The sequence below is a fragment of the Anguilla rostrata genome, chromosome 1 (assembly GCF_018555375.3).
Source record: "Anguilla rostrata isolate EN2019 chromosome 1, ASM1855537v3, whole genome shotgun sequence".
NCBI lineage: Eukaryota > Metazoa > Chordata > Actinopteri > Anguilliformes > Anguillidae > Anguilla > Anguilla rostrata.
The window spans coordinates 15,033,167-15,059,772 of record NC_057933.1 but is presented as its reverse complement, the minus strand read 5'-3'; the positions used below and the strand labels follow the sequence as shown (position 1 = coordinate 15,059,772).

The window sequence follows — 26,606 nt, the reverse complement described above, 5'->3', positions numbered from 1 at the left end:
GGTGAACTATGTTGCCTTGTAACATCAACTGTTGAATATTTCAAATTTAAGGTTCCATTTTGTTCCCATGTTGATTTGATCAAATTTTCCCCCATTTAATTAAAATGGTCACAACAGCACGATTTTCACCCTGGATTACCTGTGGATTGTTTTTAGGAACAGAGATTACATTACATTATAGCCAATTATAAGCCAGAGGATTGTTTACTTTTCTCTCAGCATCCCCCACCGAGCCATTTGGTTGACTGTGCGTATTTTCTGGTTGTTAGGCAAAGCTATCAAACATTTGTGACAAACTAAGAAAGGTCTTTGCTTTGTGAATGTTACATAACTTTAGCTGACATTTGCTTTGTTGGACACAGAACTGGTCACTTCCTTTGGTCTTTCGGCACTTGACATGCTATGCCTCAGTTAATAGGAAGAGCAAGAAGAACATTTATAATCTATTCTAAAGTTGCACCTCCAGAACCACAAAACATCTCACTATGTTACACTGCCTGAGCCAATCAAACAAACTGCAACAGAGATCTCACAGAGCTTTGCAGCCTTTACCTTCAGCTCCTTGATGTTGCCCTCCATGTCACGGACAGTGGTGGGCGGCTCAATCTTCCGCAGTCTGTCCAGCTCCGGCAGCACCCGCCCCAGCCAGGCAGTGATGTTACTGAGGTCAGAGTTCAGCTGCTGCCACTGCTGCAGGTTGTGTCGGACCCTCAGTTCTTCGCTCAGAGCCTGTGCCTGAAGCAGTTCCCATCGCCCAATCACCCCTTCACAAACACAGACAGGCTCTCGTCAGGCTTACACCCAGTACCGTACACAATGACTGTGGGCAGATGCTCATCGACCTGCTCTTTTGTTTATTTTTTTATTTGAACCTTTACTGGTTACTAACACATTCACATAGTCAATAATGACCTGGCTAAGAGTTGTATGCACTAAAAGGCTTATGTCAAGCAGCCTGTCACTTACAAGAACTATATGTTTAAAAATTACATGTAAAGACCCAATATATGAAGAGTTCAGGAGTGAACTAGAAAAACAACCCAATTTATAAGAGGATAGCGGAAAAAGGTAAGCTTTGCGATTTCAAGTCACATGTTTTGTTTTCACATGTGAATATTGTAATTCAATATTGTGTTAAAATGTTAAATATAATGTTAAAATGATAAATTCACGTGAAAAGCCAATCTTTTCAGTGTGATGGCAAAAACATACCAGTATAATAACATAGCAGGAGGTAAGAGATATATTGGTCTTCAAATGGACCAAAAAAGTATGTAATACTCTACTTTAATGACCTTTGTGTATATAAGGACATGGCTGTGTGAATTCAGGTTCAGGGTGCAAATCGGCTGCCTGGTTTGCAGTGTAAATGCTTGAGTTCAGGGTGCAAATGGGCATTGTGCCTGTCTGCAGTGTAAATGCTTGGGTGCAGGGGGGGAATGGGCAGCATACCTGACTGTTTGTCTGCAGTAGTAAGGCTAGTGAGGCCCTGCTCTTCTGAGAGCTCGTCGTCGTTCAGGATCAGTTTCACCCTCTTCACGCTTTCGATGCTCCCGCTGCACTCGCTCATCAGCTTGGCCTGTAGAGCAGCAGATGCAAAACCTCAAGACCCCACCAGGCACATCCAACTGTGGATCTTTGCCATGGCAGCGTACTTCTCTTAATGGCAGTCAAATAAAGAGGGAATCATGTGCTTTTATTGAGCCCAATTAAGATTACACCATCCCCATGGTTTAAATAAACACAGCACTTTTATAAATAAATATATGGCTATCTCCAAAAGTTTATGATGTGCTATTAAGTCAGTTCTCCAACATGTCAATACAGCCCTAATACATCTGAAAGGCTGACTTTATCTTACCAAAAAGCTGAAAAAGGACTTTGACTGTAGAGAGTGATGGCTATCTGAGTGCATACAGTAACTGGGTGTCAGAAGTTCACCATATAGATGTAGTGGTGCCTGTGGGAGGCCAGGAGACTTACATAACCCTGTTGGTAGGGAGTGCTGGTATGTGTGGGGGAGGAGCCCAGTCCACGGATGAGGTCCCTGTGGAGACGCTTCCTGTCCTGGGAGTCCGGGGAATGCCAGCTGGGGGGTTCTGCTACGGACTTTCCTGGAACCCACAGGAGAGACCCGTCAGAGCCTGGCTCATCACTGTCCCCACGGCAGCCAAATTATTACACAGTGCAGATGCTGCCACTTCAATGGGAACCAGTGCATGGGACATTGCAGTAAAGAACCAGCAGCATTCATCTCCCATTGGTTGATGAACAAAACATGGATGCAATAGAAATCAGTTACAATTGATCAATTCATTGAAGTTTTATAGAAAGAAAAAAGTTATTGGTTTTTTGTAACATTAAATGAGTACATGACTGGATGACTGGCATGCTTAACTGGCTGACATGCTTTACTGACGAAAAAAAATAGTGTTGCAAAAAACACAATGCAGCCTTTATTTTCATGCAGTGTCTGGTATGGACAGCAGGACTCCACATATGGGTCTGAGGGACCATTCAGGGATGTGTCCTTATCTTCCACTCTCCTGTGTAAAAGAGCAATGATGGAGTCAACCCAGCAATCCTGCTCCCATGACCAAAACTCAGGAAGCCTGCTGGCTTTGATTTCACAGGCAGAACTGTGAAAGGACGTAACAGCTTTGATCCAGCCGCAGTCCTCGGCCCTTTTCCTAGCCTGGCAGATCGTGTGAGAGTGGGGAGGAACCGGGGGAGTGAAGGTTAGCAAGGAGGAAGGAAAGAGCGGGAGGTGGGAGGGGTGGTGGAGCAATGGGGACATGGGTTGGGTTGGGCTTCATGCCTGGCCATAACCACACAACAGTACAGACACATGCAGGAGGCAAGTGCCTACCAGAGGCTGCTCTCAATGCTTTGGTAGTTGCCTTAACAAAGGATTCTGGGCTTTCTGTGATTTCTACATCTGGAAGAAAAGAAGGGAGTCAGTGGGCCCTCAGGAAGGGGTTAGGGCCACATGGCAGCAGAGGGAGAAGACTTGAAGAACCAGGCAAGTATTCTCCATGGTACTTCATCCCAGAGGCCTCTGAAATGCTGACCCAGGTAGTGCATAGTGAGCTGGTCTGTTGCTGACTTCATGACAGCAAAACCTGTTTATTTGAGTTACCTGACAGGGCGCTGTAGAAGGTGGCCTCCTCGTCATCCTCATGTGAGGAAGATCCGCCCACGTCTACGGTGTGGTCCCACTCCAGAGGGATTGAGTCCACGCTGACGGGTGTCTCGCGGCCCGACCGTTCCAGGGGCGGGGCCAGCAGGTGGCACACGGCCCGGCGACTGGGGGAGTCCCCGGAGGAACCGTCCTTCTCCTCCTGCCAAGAGCCCCCCGCCAGCTCCCCCGAATCCTCAAGATCCGTGTCCCGGTCCGACAGATCCCGCTCCTCCTCCAGCATCTGGGGAGAGAAGACAAGGGCCACACCCCATTTAGGAAGACTCCTTTCAATGTCTTTCAGGGCTCAGATCTATGAAAAAGGAATCTGACAGTGGCACTTGTAGAAGGAAGAGCTGTATTGAGGGGCTCTCATTGGCTGAGACACTGACCGGGCGGCGGCTGGTGAGGCGGTGATGGAAGCGGGCCACTCTGCCGAAGACTTCCTGGCAGTACGAGTGCAGCTCCTCCAGCTCATCCTCGATCAGCACGGCGTCCAGAGGGGCGCATTTCTGGATCAGGTTCTCGCCGAACACGATGAGCTGGTCGATTTTGTTGGTATTGAGTGTGATCTCCTGCTGGAATCCCTGTGGTAACAGACAGAGGCATCACTGAGCAGCGTCCTACAGCAGTGCAGTATGACTGCCATGCAGAGAAGATCCACATGAACCCCTGACAACAGACAGCGACTCACATTGAGCTGTCGCATCTTGTCATCAATGTCGCTCTCAGAAAAGTGCTCCACGTTGGTCAGCTGTAGGTCCATCTCCGTCAGCCACACAAGGATCGCCTCCCGCGTCCCCTCAAACTCCTCCCGCTGAGACGTGAAGTGCTGTGGATAGAACGCAATCAATTTAATTAAAGAATTACCTTGAGAGTAATCAAAACCATCATAATAAAATCCCCATACTTGATCATTGCTGATTGAGAACAGTCTCAAAACTCAGGTACAATGTGCAGTATTCCACAGTGAACATTTGGCATAGCGGTCTTTTGGCTGATTTGAGCAGGTGTGACTTCGCGTCTGGCTAGGCCACAGACCAAAATGGAAACAGTTGCTTACATAGTGACTTCATATGTCTATTTGTCACAGGATATGACCTAGATTCTGAAGGCTCAGGGTTGATGACACTAAATCTCCTTCCACACCAGGGGAGTCACACCACGTCAATGGCCGGCTCGCTCAATAGCTCAACAGATGGATACAGGGAGAAGTGGATTTGAATGAACGCTACTGTGCCTTCATGCTTAAGACTCATGCTAAGCAGAAGGGTCTTACTGTGCCTTGACGCTTAAGACTCATGTTAAGCAGAAGGTCCCAAGCAACAGCGTGAATGAAAGCTGCTGTGCCTTAATCCCTAAAGCAAAGCACCCATTGCTGTAGCAGTGGCCTTCCTCTCGGGATGAAAACAAGGTCACGGCTCACCTTGAGCCTGCGCAGGATGGCTGCCACTCTTTTCTGCAGGTTGTCCCAGCGCTGGTTCCCCTCGTGCACCATGACCTTGAGCTTGCTGGCGGCGTCTGTGCGGTTCTCCCGCGCCAGGCGCCGGTACTGCTTGTTGACGAGTTCCAGCTGGGTGAGTCGCTCGTGGACCTGCCTCTGAAAGGCCTGCACAAACAGAGACCAAGAGCGTTAATTCTTTTCAATGAGCTTCTCTCTAAGCGGGCAAGAACAATGTTCCAGATCAGCCCTTTGCTTTATTACCTAACGTGCATGAAATGAGGTGGCCTTTTGCTATATTAGCTAATTCATAAGCAGGATCCTTCTAACCTCCCTTCGTCTGGTTCATAAAAGGCTGGGAATAAGAAATGCTAGGAAGAAACCTGTGATAAAGCAGCTCACTCCAAACGTCTGTATAATTTGAAATTTGAAAAAAAAAAAAAAAAAAAAACAGCCAAGGGAAACATGCTCCATTCTAACAGCACCACTGCTGGTTGCCTAGAACAGAGGAAATTCATTTATGCTGAAGTGCCGAGACTTTTTTTTAAGTGTCCCTGTTAGTCAGAAGGAAATGCTCAGCTCTCTGTTCCACCGACTGGCTTGGCAAAGTTAGCAGACTCACATCATCATATGATTACTGCTGGGGTACTCAGAGTTCGTTACTATGAAATCTTAGCAATGAGACTGATGGCTTTCTGATTAGCTGGAAGGCCGAAAATGGACACACACAGAGGCTGATGCTATAGTAACCGAATGGCATGCACCAAAAAAATGTAGAATGGGGAGCAAGGCCGGAAATACCTCAAACTTCTTGAGCTCCTCCTTGGCGCTGGTGTAGAGGACGTCGGCGGAGTTGGGGTTCGCGGCAGTACGCTCGGCCGTCTTGAGCCAGTCTTCAAAGCGGGAGTAATCATCCAGGAACTTACACCAGAGTCGCCATGTCTCTTCAATCCTGGAGGGAGAGGTAGGGGGGCTATGAGCAGGCATGAAGGGTTCCCTTCATTAGACAAGTAATCTGCGCACGCACCGAACAGAGGGAACACAGTGACACAGCTCTGATTGGCCTGCAGCTGTGGGACTGCCGGCACATTACATACCGCGCATAATTCATTTGGAGCACAGAAAGTTGTCCTAATACTGTAGCTTGTTCTTCTGCCTAGTTGGCTTTGCAGAGGTTAGGTCAGAATAGTGTTCACTGTGTGAACTAAACTGTGTTCCTGGCTAGAAATAGCTGGAATAGCAAAATAAGTATTGCATCTTATTGAACCTGTGTTTTGTAGTTGTCCATGACCATGAAATGCACTTTTTGTACGTCGCTTTGGATAAAAGCGTCCGCCAAATAAATGTAATGTAATGTAAAGAGTGCTGAAAACCCCTGGGAAACGCGAGTGCTGGGCTGAGCGTCATGCCTACCTCATCCTCCTCTCCATGGACATGGCGCAGATGTTCCTCCAGCGGCGGTCCAGGCTGCGCGTGGTCTGCTGAATGGAGTCGTTCTCCATGTCGCTGCCGCAGGCGTCCGCATCGTGCAGCAGCACGTCGCACAGGGTGAGCACCGAAGCCACGCCCTCCGTGTGCTGCTCAATGTCCCTCTGCAGGTCCTGTCCCCGTAGACGCACACACACACACACACACACACATACGTGCGCACATACACACACACACACACACACATACGTGCGCACATACACACACACACACGTGCGCACATACACACACACACACACACACACACACACACACACACACAAGCACACGCACGTGCACAAACACAAACGCGCGGACGCGCAGAAGGCAGACGGACATCGCAAAGATGCGCACATGCACACGCAGACAGGCACACAGGAAAAGGAATCAGAAACATATGTTAGTGACCCTGCTCACACAGATGGACCATGGAAAAGACTTGAAAACTAGAATCCTCAGGTGAAATGCACAATACATCAAAAGAAGGAAGGCTTACAAAAGTGCTCCCTTGCATCACTAGAAATGAATCAGCTTCCCCGGCAACCAAACAAAGCCCACAGCCACGTCATAAATGCAATCATTTTACACGCCGCCTGATTTCTTTTTTGGCTAATTCAAAGACATGTTAACAAAAGGCATTTCTGAAGAGCAGCAGGAAACGGAGAGAAAGCTCCCCTCTCTTCTGCTCCTTCACAGAGTGTGAGAGACATGTGAGCAAAGCCCAGTGAGCCTAAAGGCTTTTCTCCCAGACATCACAGTGGGACATCTCCATTTTTACTTGGTTACCCTGGGAGGGTTTCTTAAGAGTCTGAGGCCCCTTCCCCGAACAATTTTCAGCATATAGAGTGGAGGATAAAACTCAGTCAACCGGCAGCCATGCAAGTAAGTGCATTCTTTACTTAACCACAACGTAGATATCCTCTGACATATGTTTTATATAAGTAGATGAATTCAAAGGGATACTTCCATTTGAATAATAATAAAGTGAAATATCTTTACCATGGGGCGCCACCAAGAAACTGTTTTATTTTCTTCCGCATTCTAATTAGAGGAAGTTGCATAGTGGTGCGAGGATGCAATACAAAGGAAGTCACACTACTGCGCTATATCCACCACAGTAGCAAGGTTTTTGCAACTCACTATGTCAGAAAATTGTATCATAAATAGCAGCATACTGTACAGACCACTGCTCACTTCTACTGAATTTACTGTACATGCGTCCCTTTGCAATACAATTCAATGCTTTATATAAACTCATTGATGTTTTGAATGCTGTGAAATAAGAGTGTGAGAAGATCATATAGTGTGGTTTACTGTCTGTATACGTAGCTATGCGTCTTACTGGGTGTGTAGAAAAATGGAGGGAAACACATTCAGTGGTCGTGTGAACATTTCAACAATTCAGCATTTTTTACACAGAAAAAAGCCATGGCAAAAACAGATTTTGTTTTTTTATCACAACGCAAATGATTTAGTGTGAATCGCAGATTTTGAAATGTGCCGTGTTTCAAAGACGCAGCATTTTGAGGGAGGAGCTCCCGCTGCACCGACCTGCTGCTCGGCGAGCTTCCTCTGGATCTCGTCGTTGTGGCAGACGCTGTAGACCACGGGCTTGGCCAGCTCGGCCTCGATGCGGGACAGCCATGTGCGCAGGTTGCTCATGTTCTTGTCCAGCTGCTGCACCGTCACCAGCGTCTCCTTCAGCTTCCTCACCCTGAACAAAATGGAGGCAAAGCACGTCTGTGTCACATCTGCATGTACACACGGCACACAGGCATGCATGTGTCTATGAACGTGTACATCCCTAGGACAGTTTTTCCACACACACACACAGACACACAGACACACACACACACACACACACACATACACACGCACAAACAAACAGGAACATTTAGACAAATATACAAACATAAACCCACACATTACATGTACACACCAACATTCTTAACATTAAGTAACATTCCAGTACCACGTCTAAACAGCACCTTTCAAATCATCCAGCCTGTTCACTCCCAGATCTAAAGTTCCCTCTGTGTGGAGAGTTCTTTCAATACATCAGTACATTACCATACTGCAAATTAACTAACAAAAAAGGCTAACAAATACATTAAATAATTTTTATTTAATATTCAGCCTTTTATGTACACTGTTAAGAAACAAAAAAGTTATTAACAGTGTACATAAACGCTGAATGTTAAATAAAAACTATTCCCAGCTCAAGGACCTCTGAGTGAGGGGGCATCATGACACACATGACTTTTAATCTGTCCAAGAGAGCTTAACTTTAAGGCTGCAGGTGTTGACCATACTCCTGTTTTTCTTGCATCATAATGGGGGCAAGCTGAAAATCTGTCGTTAAAAAGGATCATTTGCATTTGAATCCTCAGATGCCACCACAGGGCCTACCGTCTCTGTTAGTCACATCATAGGTCAGTTTGTCCAAGACTCCAGTCTTTAAACTGGATGGCATTTCTCTCACAAATGACATTTCTTTCGCCATTACACACATGGCTTCAACCAGAGAGCCAAAACCGTATTCTTTATGAGCCTAAACAGCCTTGTTTATATTCTTTATTTCTTTTTTATATTCTTTTTATATTCTTTATTTCTTTAAAAATCATGCATCCAGGTGAAAAACAAACAGCATGATCCAAAAGGTTGGTCTATACATTAGTTATAGGACCAGTATTAAAATGATTACAAATAACTTCAAAAAGCTACAAATTATTTTTTTGTACTCAAAGCTTCGGGACAAAGCGGACTATGATAGGAAGCAACCTAAAATCTGAACAGTCTCTTCCATTCCTGTACCCTGATGATCAATAATACTAACTGGTGTTCATTCATCAAAACCATCAAAAACAGGCCCCTTCCCTTTGAATGTGTGCAGTGCACAGGTCAGAATGTAACTACATATTTAACAAGGAGATTTCTGAGGCAGGGAAATGACCTGCGCATGCTCACTGCCATGTGACACGTCATCTATAATGGTGGAACTGCCACTGAAAAATATCCTGGTATGATTCCACATCTGACGGTGCACCTGCCAGCAGGGATCAGGCGCCTGCATACTGATTATCGTATCTAAGAAACAGAGACGTCCTCTGATATCCATTCGGCGCATGCTCTGCGATTGTAATTCTATAAGGTGACAGCTATCCCCTGTGATCCTGCTGGCTAGCCGCTAAGCTACTCCTGTGCATGGTTCAAAACAACAGCTCACGAACGCACATCACTGAGCATCACCGCAGCGTCCTGAGGTTTCATGCCAGTGCCAGACCAGCGCCAGCTTTTTCACTCATTCTGTTAAAATCTTTTATTGACCCTTTTATTGATATTTTTCTGCAGACCCTCATTCTGCAGATATTTTAGCTGGAATCTCGCAGGATTTTCTACTGGGCATTTACTAGACTGGACTCCCCAGCCCCACATCCCCTGATGTGACCCATGCCTACCAGACGGAATGTGAAACGTGCTTTCCGTTACATCACAAAAAGAACAAAGGCATGTGCAGCACGAGAGAACACGACGGAAATCAGGTATGAGATGAAGGACAGTGATAGTAGAGCCATCTTTCTTTTTCTCTGCTCAGTCAGCTGATTCCTGTTTTCATCTCTACGATGGACACAGACACACGCCCTGCAGCAGAAATGGCCGACGGTCTGTGCACCTGAGGAGGGATGTGGTGGAGGAGAATGAATCAATAATGTCCGTGCAATGCACTTAGCCAGGCACCCGATCTCCCCATGTATCAATTGCTGAGGCTGCCGCTTGCACGCGCTGACAAAGCATGGCCCATCCCCCTCTCCCTCTAGCTCTCCCTCTCCATCTCTCTCTCTCTCGCTTTCTTTCAAACGCAGCAGACAGGCTCCACGTTTGCTAATTTAAGCATGCAGCTGAAAGGTTTTGTTAGGTGGTGCGTACAGGCTTAAGGGATGTGGGATTGGGGCAGAGAGGTACTTACAGCTTGTGTAGCTATTCCATGTTACCCATCAGAATGTGCTTCCCCCTGCTCAGCCTCCTTCATGCGCTGCAATCTGCCTGCCCACTCCCCCCTGTTCCGGGCCCTCTCTCTCTCTCTCTCTTTCTCTTTCTCTTTCTCGCTCTCCCTCTCTCTCTCTCTCTCTCTCTCTCTCTCTCTCTCTCTCACTTTCCCCCTCGCTGGGCGCCTCTCTCATTCAGCATGCACACACACACACACACACACACACAGAGTGATGGGAGAGTGTGTGAGGGGAGGGGGGCATATGAGGTTAAGTGACCTCAAAGCTGTGAACCTGATTGGCTGGCCGAGCCACATTATGATTTGAGACCACCCCCCTCCACCCCTTTAAGCTGTGGGGGGCAGCTGCAGCTGCATTCCTCTGCAGGTGGGAGGGGCATCATCGGAAAATCCTTTCATTAATTAATTACTGCAGGCCTTATTGAGCAACAAGATAAATCCATTCAGAAAAAATTCTAGTAAAATCCAGAAAATATTCCTGGTGTCATCTTTATTACTAAACAACTGTGTCCCAGCAGAGAAAAGCCAATGGTGTTTTGTCTAAACACATTTTTCAGTCACCAGTTACAGGATACGGACAATAAAATCCCACCAGAAAGTCATATATGTCATCATCCATAATTTCCTAAAAACAGAAGGGCCACGGTCAGCTATATCCCAAAATTTAAGGCCAGTGAGAAGACTGGATGGGCACCCAGGCAGAAAAGGATGGACCAGCACCTTCTAAAGTTAAGTGCCCAATGGCATGACGTGCAAATACTGTCCACTCGGCTGGTAGTACCACCAGTTGGCATCATAGATAGATGGAAGAGGGTCAGGCTCTAGTCTTAAAAGATGCAGCCTGCAACTATCAACTTTGAAGGAAACCACCTCATAAAGCATACTGTACCCGAACTATTAGTTTTTTATGCATTTACCTCATATTAAACATGATGTTTTGTCATTTTCTTTTAAAAGATAGCTTGTCCCTGGTAGTTTGAAATTTAGAGGGAATTTAGGACATTTAGAGTCCAGTTGACTGTGGGACCATGAGGGTATTTGATACCAGCTAACATCCTGCTGGCATTCTGTTAGAGGCTTCACAGGTGACAAATTAATCTACCCCCAGGGAGTGGGAAGGAGATCTCATAGGGATGAAGGGTGTTTCCAACAGGCAGCCCCATTGCAGGGATTAAAGTGAGGAGCCCATTAAAGTTAGTGTACAGCTAGAAGGATTATTATAATATTATTATTAAACCTTTATTTAACCAGGAAAACCTAACTGAGATTAAAAATCTATTCTTTTTCAAGAGTGTCCTGGCCATGGACAAAGACCGATGCAAGATGGAGAAACGGTGTCAACAGGGGGAAGGAAATTGCTACTGAATCGTACAAAGAGGAAGAGCAGCTCAGATGCTGGCTGGCAGTAGCAGGCACCATATTGGTAGCATGGGCAATGAAGAGACCTGACCATAAAACGAATCACAGAAGCATGCAGGATTCCTCCTGCTACTGTCAATGCTTTCCCTCGATGGTTAGTCGTGTACCTTTTGGCCATTCGGTCACATTTACAGAGGCTCACAGGAAAACCTGCATAAAAACTGCTTGGTTTGCCAGTCAAAAACTACTGCGTGGGCTCCTTTAAACTATTAGCATTTTGCGCCAAGTTAAACAAACAAAGGACAGGCACCACGCGGAGCGCTGGCCAGGGCCGGTGAACCTCGCTTTGTGCTTCCTGCACACTCCCATCCATTTTCAAGGCATTGCTCCCCTTTCCCTCCGCCCTGAAGCTCCCGCACCCTCACACACGAACCCCTTCCCTCTCAGGTGTCCCGCTCTCTGCTCTGCAGCCAACAAATCACCATGGCAACACAGCACGCCACATGATGCCAAAGTTCTTCCAGCAGAAGCATTACCATGGCTACGTGGAAACAGCACACAAAAAAGCAGTGAGTGGTTTTTAAGTCAGGCCTTTTCAAAATTTATACACATACCAGCTGCTTATGACCCAATAAACTACAACCTCGGAGAGAAGAGATATAGCTTTCAACCACAAGAAAGAGTTGGGGGAAAAAAAACAATCTACTTTTTCATTCAATAGAACCTCATTCTATTCTTTAGTAGCAACAAAGAATACGGACTTCAGCCAGACACTCAGTATAGGATTTTTTTTTTCTTAAAAAATAGAAAGGAGACAATAACAGACACATCTGCCGTGACAGACGCACTGCAGCACTTGTCCAGGCGGCTATAAGCGGCGAGGAAGCCGTGTGCCGTGACACAATGGCCGCTGTCAGCAGATGGCAGCTGCTGGACCATGCTTGGAGGCACCCAGTTTGTTTTGGGACAAAAGAGGACTCTACGCCCGCGTCAGCATATCTGATTCCCTGCAGTCGACTTTCTCCGACCTCCCACAATGCACTGGTGCCAGACCGGGGTCTCTGTCATAACTAATGACAACTTTTATTCTTCCAAAGCACATTATACTGGGCAAACCCAAAAGTGACGGGCCACAAATGGAATGCGGTGAACGGCCATGTACCAGGGCATTCCAGTCCACTCCCTTTCTTCCTGTTCCTCTCAGCAACAGTGCTCAGTATTGGAGGTACTGTATTGGAAAAAAATTGTTTGTGGAGCATTGAAAAGACTGGACCGTGATACTGTCAGGACTGTAGCATTAATGCTCAGGAAAACGTAAAACTTATTTTATAGCATGGCACAATGGAACAAATGAATAGCTTTGAGCTATTGAGAGTTTTACTAACACTGTTTATGTGCTGTCACACTACACTAGTGAAATAAGTTAAAATAGAAAAAAGGCTAATTATGGCATTAGCGTGCACAATACTCTTGAGATTAGAGGCTGATTTGAGTTGATGAGAATCTGAATGGACAAACAATATTAGATTAAATATAGGACCCAGTATAGGGGAAAAACATGGTAAAAAACAGAAAGCCAGATCTCATTCCCTCCCTACCTCCCTGTAGTCTCTAATTGACTATGTAAGCTTAGGTTTGTAACTAGGCAAGCTGTTCATCTTAGTTTATTTTAGTTACTGCACTCGTGCCTACTTAATTATTGCTTGTATTATTTGCATAGACTGCTTTGTTGCTGCTTTTGTTTGTGTTGATCAGATTAACCTACAGGGTCCAAGTTAAACTATGCGTTTGCTCCCTGCACTTGGAACTGTACTTCCCTCCAGGGTTTTCAACACACTTGTTCCTGGTTACGTTTATACACTTTGTACGTCGCTCTGGATAAGAGCGTCTCCCAAATGCCTGTAATGTAATATAATGGATACTCACCCAATAAACTATAAACAAGGCTCCCCAAGGACGGAATGGTCATCAACAGGATCTTATATCTCTGAATTTATAACACAAAAATGGAGTGACATGCACTAATCAGGAGGAAGGTGCCCTATGCCACCAAAATACAAATCCTTATATTACCATTCCGGCAAAGCACCTGCCAGATAGGTAGGCTGCGACTGACATCAGCTTCAAGGACTTCAACAGACCTATTTACTGCGTGTCATAAGGAGGAGTGTGCAAACAGTGGCACAGTCAAAGGTCACAAGGTAATGTGCTGTCACAGCACATTAAACAGCCGTTCAAAAATCTTAGAGCTAAGGCTCTATAAGTCTTCATTTGCAGCTTCTCACTCATATTAGCTGATAACCGCCACAAATTATGTTCTGTCCAGTTGGGTACAAAGAGCACACTAAGTGTCAGATGAACTCTTTATTCTGAGACGAACTTCAGTTGCGAAGGATTAGCCGCGGCTCGCACGGAGGCGCGTCACGGTGCTTTGTGTCAGCTAGCGCTGTGCGCACAGCCCCGGCGCTTCGCTAACACGATAACAGATGTCCGTGTAAATGGGCTGGCTGTGACCCGCGAAGGGGGAGGGGGGGGGGATTGGGGGGGGGGGTGGGGAGAGCCGGGCCCACGGCCCCCGGCGCGTCTCCATTGTGCCCCTAATGTGAGCGGACAGGCCCCTCCCTCCGTCAGTCACACAGAGGGGCAGGGCAGCCTTTGAGCGCGGCTACAGGCCCAGCCATATGGCAAATCTGCCACCATCATCAACAGGCGCACCAGAGGTTGCAGAGATAAGTCCCTGGCTTCTGAGACTTTGGCCATCTGGCGCAAGCTAGGGGACTCTATAGAAGCAAGCAGGGCAGCTGACATTCTGATTCCTCACCTGTTTGCAGAGGCCATCACACGCAAGAGATGGCTGCACAACACTTCTGGGAGGTTTAAAATCTACCACGGCGGAAGTACTGCTAATGCTTCACAATACATAAACAGGGTGATTAAGCCCCACAACAACCTTTGTGTTCTGCTGGATAAGTACTCGATAAGTAGACGGTTCTCTAAAGAGCTTTCTTGAGTGCTGCTTCATTAGCGGGCAGATGAAAACATGAGGGATGGGGTTAAGCCAGAACACTGCTGTTGAGAGGCAAAAAATAAAGACTGTCCAGGAAAGATAAAGAACGTACAGTATCTTGATTTGTCCAGAACATCCATTTCATAACATGGCATTAAAAAGAAACCATTCAGGAGGAATGAACTGCTCCAGCAACCTACACAGCAGTCAGACTGTTGGACACCACTTGTTCTGACTATTAAATCCATTGAATATACAAATTCAGTGACATATGGAACTGTAAGGTATTATAAAATTCTATGTAGAAATGTGCACCTCCGCCACCATTATATGTGAGATAAGACCACCTAAACCTTACTTTAATGAGGACCACTCATTAAACTTCACGTAGACCAAAGAGCCAAAGTCCTATTCAGCACATCACTGAGAGACCTAAAGCCATTGGCATTTCTTAAGTCTATGGACAACTGTGCACAGAGTGATTCCCAAACATACTGGACAACGTATCTCACAGCACTGCGAAGGCAATCACTCTTCAACTTCCCTTGCTTGCAAAAATGGATAAATATACTATTTTCAACTAGCGCCATAATGGACAGATGTGGCCAGATGTGCTGTGCATTACCATCTCTGAAGTTGCCTCCTTCCCAGCAGCTCACTGGCCCTTTCATTGGCTTTGCGCGGCTTGCTTATGGATTAATATCATTATCCCTCGGTCAGGCTCTCTGCTGCAGGTTCACGGTAATCCCCGGCAGGGACCTGTCGTCACAGCGGCCCGGGACTCACCTGGCCTCGATGTGGTCGAACAGGTGCTGCCATCGGTCATTGATGTCCTTCAGCTTGTCGTTAATCTCCGTCTCTTTGGTCTTGTTGCTGGCGGTGATCAGCTGCTCCCCCAGCTGTTTCAGATGGGTCTTGTTTTCACTGAAGAGGTTAATCTCCTCCATGCAGTCCTGGATTGGGAAGTAGGGGGTGGGGGGGGGGGGGGGTTGGGAAACGCTCATTCTATCAAGATCCACATGCATTACTCTTTCCTCCACCCCCCTTCCCCCACAGCATAAACAAACGTGCTTTGTGCACGTGAAGAGTTTTTTTCCCCACAATGCATTGCTGTGATTTAAACAGCTGTCGCTCTATTCCCAGGCAGGGTAGATCACAACTGGCTGTTAGCACTGGAGGCTTCCAGATCTGACCAGAGAACACAGCAGGAGAACTATATGTTTATTTATTTAGTATTTTTGATTTTTTAAAAGTCCACATAACTTCCATAGCCTGTCATCCAGCTCGGAAAAAGTGCCCATTTTCTGATAACAAAACATTATCATACAAACAATTGAGAGAACATATTAACATTCATTTAACTGATTGCATTTTGTTTGGATTAACAAGATTAGACTGACAGAATGCCTTCACTGAAACACACTCGCATAGGCAGGACTGAAAAGAGTCTCGGTGTTATCATTCCATTTGATCAGTGTAAGCGACACATGTGGGCTGGGCTGTTAGTTTGGTGATGATCTATAAGTGCATTTAGTCTTTTTGCCAGCATCACAATTATTATTTCCTAACAGAGCTACTTGCTCACATCCTTGAAAATTAGCATACAAACCATTTAATGACAAAATATTTGTTGCTTGTGATAAACTGATTAATGAGTAGAGCTAAATTATCCAGTAGAGTTAATGAAAAGGATTTGCATTCACAGAGAATTCTTTTAGCATGACAATTACAGAATCCTGAAAAAGTGGCCTCGTGCGGCTCCTTACAGATGTGTTCATTATGCTGGGATAAACTAAATTAAATAAATTAAATACAAAAGCCCACATTACTGTTCAGATAAACTGGCACACATAAAATGGGAAAGGAGCACAGGTCCTGCTAGTTTGCCTGTGGACAGGCTGTGCCATACCTTTTTCAGCTTCTCCACCATTTCCTCGATGCTCAGATCGGCATTGTGTGCCACCTTGTTTTCCATCTGCGTCAGCCATTCGCAAAGCTCCTTGTTCTTCTCATTGAAGATGATCCAGGCATTGAGCCGGTCAGCAATCTCCTGCTTACGTAGAGACACCTACGGAGCGAGGCACGGGATGGGATATGAGACTAAGGATATGGAGAAAGGGATGCTGGGGGACCGGGAGGGTGTGGCTCCACATGGGGCTCAACCCTCCAATGAAAAAGCACCTCCGGTGCTACCATAGAGATAAACAGTGCAGGAATGTGATGTCACCCAGATGTGGACGAGCACACCAATAACCTCAGGGCAGGACATGTAATGGACAGAACTAACTTTCAGATCCTGAACTGAGTTCCTCAAGAGTGAGAAAGCGGTGAGCAACAACCGAAACATCAATGATGCCATGGCTACTAGGTATGCCCAAATCAGAATGGTTTTTCCAGTTCATTTAATAGTGTAAGTTCAAAACAAGGCATTTAAATAAAGTTATTTTTCTTTTAGAAGCACAGATTTCACTCAACTGAAGCTAAAATCAGTCTATACCCTTAAAGGCAAGTAGGAAATAATACCTGCAATGCGTGAAAGCACATCACAGATGCAACAGTTCTTGTGTAAATAAGTACCAAAAACAAAACTTTAACACCATCTTCTACATCCTCCCACTAAAAAAAAAACAAGACAGGCGTCAATATTATTGAATGAATGAATATTCAATCGGTCTAGTAAACTCACGCCATGTCTTATTACTGTTGTGCCCCAGTTTGCTTGAAATCACACATTCAGATCAGTTTAAAATACCTGCATGCTGTCTCTGCCATAGCAAATGAATAAACATAGTGTGACACGGGGAAGAACACCTATCGCAGTTTCAACCCAGACCTTTTAAGGAGCGCTGTGAGAATATGTGAGATGTAGAAAAGCAGTAGAAAAGTTAGATGAAACACAAAGAGTTCAACTTGGGAGAGTGACTATGCCTAAAGTGCATGCTATATTACTACACGGCCATAATATTAAAGACTTGTCCATTGATATTTCCTATCGCAAAGTTAGGAATAACAGAAGGTCCACCTGACCTTCCATGGCTTAATAAAATGTGTGTTGTAAATTGGAAGATGCCCGTGATTTTTTTGTTTTGTTGCTAACTTAGCATAAAATCTGATGCTAAAAGGCAACAAAATGATAAAGGATGAAGGTATTGAGGATTCTATAAGTTACTCTTGAAAGGAAAGCGCAACACTGAGAAGTGCATCAGACAGTCAGAGAAGACCTTAATAAGGCAGACAGACACTGCCACCACATCACATCTGCGTGGTGAATCAAGCCCTGATGCACAGGTGAGAGAGAGGCACAGGACGAAGCCGTTCGCGGCACAATTCAAATGGAACTAAAGGCTGGTTCCGCGGGCCCCTGAACCCTCGGAGGGTCACTGTGTTTCTGTGCTTGACCCCCTGACGTGTCACACAGCTTGTGATCCCCGTTACAAAGGGCCAGTTTCAGCAGCCTGAGTCCGGCTTTGCTTCGCCATCTGTTCTCCCATTCCAATGACTGCCTCCCTCTGCAACCTGTTGCCCTCTCCCTCAGTACCTAACCTTCTCAAGACACATCCTGTCAACGCGAAGCATCATGCGTCTGATATCTCTAAGAGAACAGCTTGCAATAACAGCCAATGGCTGTGTTTCATTTGCTTTTTCATTTCATTTTATTTTTACAGTGCATGTGACAGTATGTTTGATGGAATTCGACAGGGTTTTATAGTGTAGGTTCATTTTCAATTCCATCACTCTTGAAATCTTACTTTCTAGAAAATAAACGCCATTTCCTCAGCATAAAGCTATAATGTACTGTCCGAAATTGCAATTGACAAGTTAGCGCCAAAAGTTACCCTGAAAAACTGGAGGGATCGCATCATTATTTTTCCCATTTTTAAAATGCATTACTTACTTTAGTGATAAATGACAACAGCAGTGAGATTACATTATTGAGCCGGAGAGGTCAGTTTTCATCACAAACACAATTTGTTTCAACAGTCAATGCAGCTGACTTAAATCTGCTGAACACTGAGTTCAGACCTTTGCCATCAATAGCTTCCATTAACAACCCTTAAAAGGCGTCTGTTCTCAGTTATCTCTGACACTGCACCAGCATGCAACCAAAATAACCAGAAAGCTCAAAAGTTTGGCCAGAGAGCAATCTATTGCTAAAATCCACTGTTCACTAAGAAAATCAAAACAGTCCTGACTTCACTCTGTTTTAATAATATTAAACTTTCCCTCCTGCCTTTGAGTTGAGCAGTGCTCCATGTAGCAGCTGCACACACACTCTCTCTCTCTCACACACACACACACACACACACACACACACACACTCAGAGAGTGCAGCAGCTGAGGCTTTGTCCGCCCGTGTACACGCGCAGCCCATGGTCCGGGCCCGGCGTCTCTCTCCCTACCTTCAGGCACAGTTCCTCCCACTGGCAGCGCAGATGCTCCACCTGCTCCTGGAGCAGCACCACGTCGTCGGCGATGATGTACTGGGACAGGTCCGTCTTCATGGTGGCCAGCTCCGTCAGGCTCTGAGCCCAGTCTTCTAGCGAGTCCTCTGCCTCCTGCATAACATAACAACAAGTCAGCCCCCTGCCGCTCTCGCCCGCTCTCTCTCTCTCTCTCTCTCTCTCTCTCTCTCTTGTCTCTCCCCAGCCCTGCAGGATTAGGGCCCGCAGGCCGGCACGGGGGAGGGGAATGGGGGAGGGGAGAGAGGAGCGCACACAGAGGAGAGTGGGGGAAGGGGGAGGAGGGAAGATAAACCCATAATGAGCCAGAAGGGATAATGCGGAAAGCCCAACCTGTTAGAAACTTGGATCTACTTTGTGTGCTGTTAGTTTATCTCCAGGACTTGTGGCAGTTATCATCAGCCACAGCCACAAACAACCTTGGCCCACCTCTGAAAAAGTGATTAAACACTGTGCTCCAACACAACATGATTAAGTAATCATCAGTAACACCAAATCCTAACTATTTTAAGTCAATTAACTTCTGCCACATGTCCATCCTGGGTAAATAATGGGCTGCCATTCTTTCTATTTACGTGTTTAAGGGCTTAAAACAATGGTTTGGGTAGCAGTTTACTAGAGTTAAAGGGAAAAGGCAAAAGTTTAAGGATTTTGGCTGGATCAGCCAATGAGAGTGGAAGTGCAGTGAGGCGTTATAGTGTCAGTTTGGCTCTGCAGTTTTCCACTTCTGTAATAATAGATCCACAAGCAGTCATGTGCGACTAACTGAACAGAGCAAAAAGCCACAAGTCAGCATGTCTTTTTTCATTTAACTTATTGCTTCTCAGCAAATTATAAAATAAAATACATTTTGAATACCAGGACTGCGCACCTCCAAACCCCCCCCCCCCCCGCCCCCACACACACACACACAAAAGCAGTCAACACCAGAGCTATCCCTTCAAAGCAGCCACTCATGGCAGCTGGGGAACCAGGACAGACACTTCTAATTAAGTGACAAAGCAAGTGGCTCTGCCAGTTAAGAGGCTGTTGTACATGTAAGTAAAATTTAAAAAAAAACATTTTATCCACTATTCTTTTGCAAAATTGTATTTAAAATATATATTTTATTTAGATTTTATAATGTTTTAATTCAACACTTTAGAGTCCGGTCTATGACAATAGCCCATAACGACAGGAAGTCTGCAGCGATGTGAGACTAATTACTTCATCCCATTCAAATGCTGGCCAACACAGGCCCATCCTACCCCGACGGGAAAAAAAAACAATTGTGTCACGACTTTGGTTGGTGATGACATAGCACTGACTGAAGCAAGCAATTTCTGGGAGGCAGAGATAAGTTTGTGCTTTTGGTAATTGCAGACACACACTGAGCTTCTACAAAACTCCTCTTAATTTGCAGTTTTTTCATCCTCGATTTTTTACCAAATTCGAATGACCAGTTCTATCCACAGGCCTCTCAAATTGCTGTGAAATTCTCTAAATTCATGAGAACAGTCAAGCATGCATCCGGCCAGATCATCCAAAGGAGTTGTTATTGCACATTGTGATGGGGATAATCCTGCTGACTCAAAACTGCTCTTCCTGGGCCAACCTAAGGTCAATTATGCAGGACACTGGCCGCAGACATTAAAACAGTCAGAATTTGATGTCAGACCACGAGTCACTTCAAGATTTTAAATCATATCCAAAATTTGTCTTCAGCACAGTCAATTCAACGAAACTCCAAAATATAATGCTTTCAGTGGGCACAAGGCCAAATTAGAAATAAGAACAAATTCGCTAAAAATGTATACTGGGTGTATGCTGGGCATGAATCACCCATAATTCATTATTCCAAGAATTTCATTCAATATTGATATGAGGGTTCATAAAAAGGAATGCTGGATGACACACTGCAATATGCCTCAAAAATTTGTAAATTAATAGCTAGAATAGAATACACTGTTAATAGATTAGTCACAAGTATGAAAGAATATAGTGCATTATTTTTTTAATTTTCTCCACTGGGCTCACTGTGTGTGTGTGCGTGTGTGCGTGTGTGCAGTGGGCATGTACCTGAGTGAGCTGTTCGGCAGTCTGCAGCTCTGCTGGGTGCTCTGGCAGCAGCTGCTTCAGCCTGGACTTCATTTCCTCAAGCTTGCGCCTGCGATTGGCTAGCCTGGCCTCACAGCGCTCCCAGGTCTGTGAAAGAACATTGATCGAGGTCACATGACTGTGAGAGACGCACATCCTCAAATGCTTACCTGAGGCACAGAGGAAATAATGCTCCTTCAACAACCATGCATCGGTTGCTGTTGCTACATACTTACCCTTCTATAATGTATAGGAAGTCATTTTACACACATAAACTATTGTTTTCAAGTGATGAATCCTCTGTCTATCTCCCCTTATTTCTATAGTGTAAACCAATGTATGTTGAACACAACGTACCCTGTGTACCTTGAGTTAACCTGCCCCCACAGACACCCAGAGCAGTGTGTGGTTTAAAGCTGGCAGGGCTGTCCGCTACACTAATGTCCTTGGAAGACTGCGCAGGTCTCAATAAGAGATGAGTGGAAGGCTAACTTCACAAGTGTGGGCAGACCCTGATTTGAAGGAAAGGGCACAAGTGAAGGGCTGTTCACGAAGCCCTCTGCCCCACGGAGAGAGACAGACACAGAAGAATCACGTAGGGCCCACAGTGTCTCTCGGCTCATCGTGGACTCACTGAATCGATTTCCACAGTTCACTTCACTGCCTGCCACCATTATCACAAAGGGGATATGGAGTTCAGATGTGATATTCCTTGTAAACATCATGCCAGTTTTTGAATTATGGTTGAATATATGATGTGCATTGGCTATTTGGTGTGCCAGCTTCTACATTGATTCCCTTTTGGGTATTATAGCAGTACAAGCCTCTTAATTCTCTTTGTCCTGAGTTCACTGGTTTCCATAGAAATTACCCCCTCTGAACTGACACAAGCTGCTCAAATAACACTGGCCTCCCTGCGCTCTGGTTTGCAAGGCTGAGCTGTGGTGATCTGCATGGGACTGATTGTTAATAACTGTGTTGGCCTCATGGGCCACTGTTCTTGTCCCTCCTCCTTCCACAGGACGATGGGGTGCGTTATTCCGGGAACCAGTGTGAATTGAATCTTAGTGGGGTATCGAGAGATGCTCAAAATGGACCAGAACAACAGTCAGTGATGTCAGAGATGCTGCACTGGTCACACTGCCAGTCCAGTCTCCAAGGTGTGCACTGTATCCAGGGCAGCGTGACACAAACAAAGGGAGGGCGATTTGATTGGTCAATGCTAGACGGACAACGTGGGTGCCAAGAGAATCAAGTGGGATTCAGCTGCGGAACAAGGACCAGGGTCAACCTTCTGCTGGCCTGGATGGCTGAGCCCTGTGTCCACGTATGTTAATAACCCAGACAGACTTAGTCTAAGCTGCCTTTCCTTCCCCCCCACCTTAGCATCAGTACACCTCAGCCACCAGTGTTGTGCGGTCTTATACTTCTCCCTTTACAGGGAGAATATCTTCGCTTTATTCCCATATTCACATTAAAATTGCTCATCGTGCAGGTGAAATGAGTAATGCAATGATCTTTTTTTATATTAGTCAATGCCTCAGAAAGATTTCATTAAATTTAAAAAAGCCTCCATACCTACACATCAGATATCTCACACATGCTTTGTGCATAGCTTTTATATTGCTCAACTTCTGAAATGGGACATTACACCAACCCCAACTCCTCAGGCCTTAACTGTATTGAGTTCAGCATATATGAATATATGCACCATCAGTCAGTGATTTCTGTAGTGAAATAATTCAAAGTAATTGTCAGGTTAAATTCAAATTGTCAGTTAATAATTATTACTTAATTATTCAGTTACAATGTCTATAATGGCCATATGATGGTTTAACAATCAGGTCAGGAACATGAATACCAGAGAAACAAGGCCTCCAGTCCAAAAAATGAGTACACATTGTTCAGCATTTTATATGAGCGTGATGAATGAGATGAACGTGCAGCAGCTAATGCTACCCGGCCGGGAATGTAGACCACGGCAAGATTATGGCAGCTTTTCAATCCACTCACTCACTCACTCGCCATTTTGCGGATGAAACCCAAATGTGGGTCAGTGGGCTGAGCGGGAGGTCTATTTAGAGTTTAAATCCCACCATTTTCATTTGCATAGGTCATGTGCTGTTACACCAAGGTGTGGAAACTAATCACCTTTCACATTAAACAATTAAAGAACCTTTTGTGGTAATAAAATTCTGCCCAGCTGCATTTCCAAAAGAGGATGGGACTGTATTTCCTCAATTGCATCATATCAAGCTTAAGACTATGCTATGTCTCATTACTTATTGATTTTAAAACATCATTATGAGACACAACCCCACTTGTAGCTACTGCGAAACCTAATCTTTTAGGGAATTTTAATCTCTACTTGCCTCACAACGATATCCTTCAAAACTAGCTGCTGTGTTTTTCACTGCACAAGCTTTATATGTACACTTACCTGCAAACCATGAAAAATCTCATACTGCATACAATCTTATTCTCAACCTCCTTCAATCCTGTCTCGGAAATTCCTTTCCTGCACATTACAGTAACAACTGACAAGAAACTGAATGGCAGTTGTGAAATTCTCAGTGGGTGGAACTTTATGACACAGGCCATCTCGCTGCTTTGAGGTTCCCCAACATGTGTTACCTGTATTATTGTGCAGATGAGGGTCCTCCTCTTTCCCAGAAGGCTGTGTGAGCGCTCCCAGTCCTCCTGCAGGGCCCCCAGCTCTGCCTGCAGCTGGGCCTGAGTCTGTGCATCGCCCATGGAGAAGAGCTGCCTGCCAACCTCCAGGGTCTGGATGTAGCAGCTCTGGTGGCGATGGAACAGTAGTTCCATGTGCTGTGGAAGGGAGAATGCCCGTTTAACTGGGCAGACTGCAGTGCAGACACAACTGGACAGAAAGGGAACTGCTCCCCAAACATCAATTCCTTATGATCAATGTCAATAATTACTAACAAGACAAAATGGCTGACATCAGCTGAGTGGGCGTGACATATTAGTGATGGTTGCGGTGAAGTTACTATTATGGCCAAGCCACACTGCTAGCACTAAAAAAAGTGGATTTGAAATGTTTTATTTATCATGTTCACAAAGTGATCACAAAGTGCTTTACACTTAAGGATTTATCTGTCAAAAACTCAAGGGGAGTACTGCAATGTATAAAACTTTGTCCATTTCAGTAGTACATTCTTGTGCTTCATACCAAATACTGCCACTGGACGTTAATGCTAACAGAAAACGGCAGCCTGCGGTGCACAGACAGGCCACATGACCCCACCCTGGCCTTTACCTTGAGGTCCTCCAGGGAGGAGTGCAGCTGGCCCAGGCTGCAGTGCGCAGGGCCGGCGGGGGGCAGGAGGGCGTGGGCGTCGCTGAGCAGCCTCCTCAGCTTCCTCAGACTGCGAGCGTAAAGCTGCCAGTGCCTCGCCAGCCCGTCCACCAGGGCCCGGCGCTGCTGCGCCCGGCGCACCACCCCCTGCCACTGCTCCTTCAGCTGGGACAGCTTCAGGATGAAGTCACTCCTGCATGCGGGTACAGCAACGCCCGTCATCAAAACTCACTTCAATCACAGCCTAGCTTCTCATTTCCATCACCATGTTACAAAAGTTCTGTTAAACTGTATGGAAGAGGACTTCTAAGCATTGTACACTTCATATTAAAATATTATTAATTATCACCTTAATAGTTACTAATTTACAATGTTATACACAGATATATTTTAAAAGTCTTTTAAAACAGTTGTTTCGACAATATCTTGTGAAATGGTGCAGTTCATTGAGCACTTGAATGAGTTTTGTTTTGATATTTGGATACTATAAAAACTGAACTCATCCAGTTACTATAAATGTCCCTCAGAATGATTCAACTTGAGTATACAAGACTGTCCGCTCAGTATCACTGGGGTACTGCTCAAAATGACCCACCAAGTCTTTAATGTTAACTGTTCCCTTAAGCAAGTTGCTGCCAAAAAGAAACCTCAATTGAACATTTCTACTCCTTGCAGAGCAGGAATCAGACACTCTGTGCTTTGAATATACAGTATCCATGTTCATCTGCTGATAGCAAGCTCCATTTTCTGTGGGGAACAAGACCAGTTAGGACAGGTGCGCAGGGCACCCTCACCTGTCTTCCACTTCGCCTCTCTCCAGTAATTTAAGCGCCTCATTGATGACCGAGTGCAGAATCTGATGACCGATGGACACCTCCACCTGAAACCTCTGAGACACATTGGAACAGAGTGTTTTCGTCCATCAGTGTGTCCTTAAGTACAAAGGGGACCAGCACCAGACCACTGAGATCAGCCCTATGGGTTGAACTGCATGTTTATGAAAAATGACTTAGAAGAATATTGGTCTTTCAATTTTTCATGTTTTAAAATACACAGCAAACTTGGAGTACACACATGTATATATGTTACACACGTCCAAATTTTATTAGCCTAATTGGGTCGTGTGGACCATATCTTGATATACACCAGACAAAACAATAGTCATAGCAGAAGCAACGATCAGAGCAGTGAAGTCTGCAGTAAGGGAACAGAATAGTGTTACCTGGTGTATGCGAAGCTGCTCCCTTAGTCCAGGGTAGCTCCCGGCGATGTCGACGGCCAGGTTGTCCTCCATGCCCTGCAGGAAACCCATCCAGCTCTCGCACTTCTGCTCAAAGCTCTGCTGCCTCAGCACCTCTGTCTGCAGCTCGCTGTTACACATACACACACACACACACAGAGTCACCAGCCTGTCCACCAGAACTCACCTTCAGGAGACAGGTGCTGCCCTGACCCTAGTTTCACCGCTATAATCTCAGTTTATACCGCCACAGATGGAAAACCTGCAGGAGCTGCGTGGCTGGAGTGTGTTAAAATAGCTGGCCAATTAAACAATGGTGTCTGTGCTATAAAGTTTTCAAATAAACAACCTCTCCTACACAGGTTTATCAATAAATCCATTTTAATTTACGTATATATATAATGGGTCATTTTTTGAAAGCCAGTGGGAAAGGCCGAGGCGTCAGTGGCGTATTGTGAGATGCCGTTTCCTGGTAGTGCACCGACTCACCTGCGCTGCTCCAGGGCAAGGGAGGAGGCCAGAGCCCACTGCCTGTTCAGACTCTGCAGCCGGCGGGAAACCGGGTCGCTCAGGGCCAGCCGGTAGCTCAGCTCGTTCAAGGCATCCAGGTCCGGAGACAGGGCGCTCAGCGCTAGCAGGTCCGTCTGATGGGAGAGAGAGATGGTTACCATGGGGAACTGTTAAAAAAAAATAAAAAAAAAAAATGTTTGGGTAAACAGCACTTTGAGTAGGAGGTATGCTGACTCACCTTAGCAACATCCTTGTGGCTGATGTCCACAGCTCCAGTCACTCTGTCCTCACAGTCTTTCAAGTGCTTCTCTAGGAACTCCAAGCTGCTACTGAGCTCCTGCAGCTGCTCCAGTTCCTCCTACATGCAGAAGATCACGTGTTTGGGGATAAGCAGATAGGGCAAGACCTCAAAAAAACATCCGCTGTTTCCTGAACCCCTCTTTGTGCCGGAATCCGAGTCCCATTGTGATTTTTGAACTCACAGCACAGTCACAGGCAGAAGAATATATGAATACTTAGGATGCATCAGTGCCACATTAATTG

At 45.6% G+C, this 26,606-nt stretch overlaps 1 protein-coding gene across 10 annotated transcripts in view; it reads right to left on the bottom strand.

Moving 5' to 3' along the window:
- Window positions 1-26,606, bottom strand: part of syne2b (spectrin repeat containing, nuclear envelope 2b) — a 107,075-nt gene that overhangs the window by 3,561 nt on the left and 76,908 nt on the right. For 9 of the 10 annotated variants that reach the window (XM_064324086.1, XM_064324132.1, XM_064324095.1 and 6 more), the window contains 21 exons: window positions 26,302-26,421; window positions 26,043-26,197; window positions 25,536-25,683; window positions 25,108-25,202; window positions 24,275-24,506; window positions 23,629-23,823; window positions 20,977-21,102; window positions 18,859-19,014; window positions 16,368-16,526; window positions 15,245-15,411; window positions 7,638-7,800; window positions 6,033-6,220; window positions 5,421-5,571; window positions 4,605-4,787; window positions 3,873-4,010; window positions 3,571-3,765; window positions 3,140-3,422; window positions 2,870-2,938; window positions 1,984-2,114; window positions 1,453-1,579; window positions 553-764 (listed from right to left, as the gene is read on the bottom strand). In XM_064324086.1, the coding sequence (XP_064180156.1) occupies window positions 553-764; window positions 1,453-1,579; window positions 1,984-2,114; window positions 2,870-2,938; window positions 3,140-3,422; window positions 3,571-3,765; window positions 3,873-4,010; window positions 4,605-4,787; window positions 5,421-5,571; window positions 6,033-6,220; window positions 7,638-7,800; window positions 15,245-15,411; window positions 16,368-16,526; window positions 18,859-19,014; window positions 20,977-21,102; window positions 23,629-23,823; window positions 24,275-24,506; window positions 25,108-25,202; window positions 25,536-25,683; window positions 26,043-26,197; window positions 26,302-26,421 (3,393 nt within the window). The remainder of the gene's footprint in view (window positions 1-552; window positions 765-1,452; window positions 1,580-1,983; window positions 2,115-2,869; window positions 2,939-3,139; window positions 3,423-3,570; window positions 3,766-3,872; window positions 4,011-4,604; window positions 4,788-5,420; window positions 5,572-6,032; window positions 6,221-7,637; window positions 7,801-15,244; window positions 15,412-16,367; window positions 16,527-18,858; window positions 19,015-20,976; window positions 21,103-23,628; window positions 23,824-24,274; window positions 24,507-25,107; window positions 25,203-25,535; window positions 25,684-26,042; window positions 26,198-26,301; window positions 26,422-26,606) is intronic. The other variant, XM_064324113.1, reaches the window with a different exon arrangement.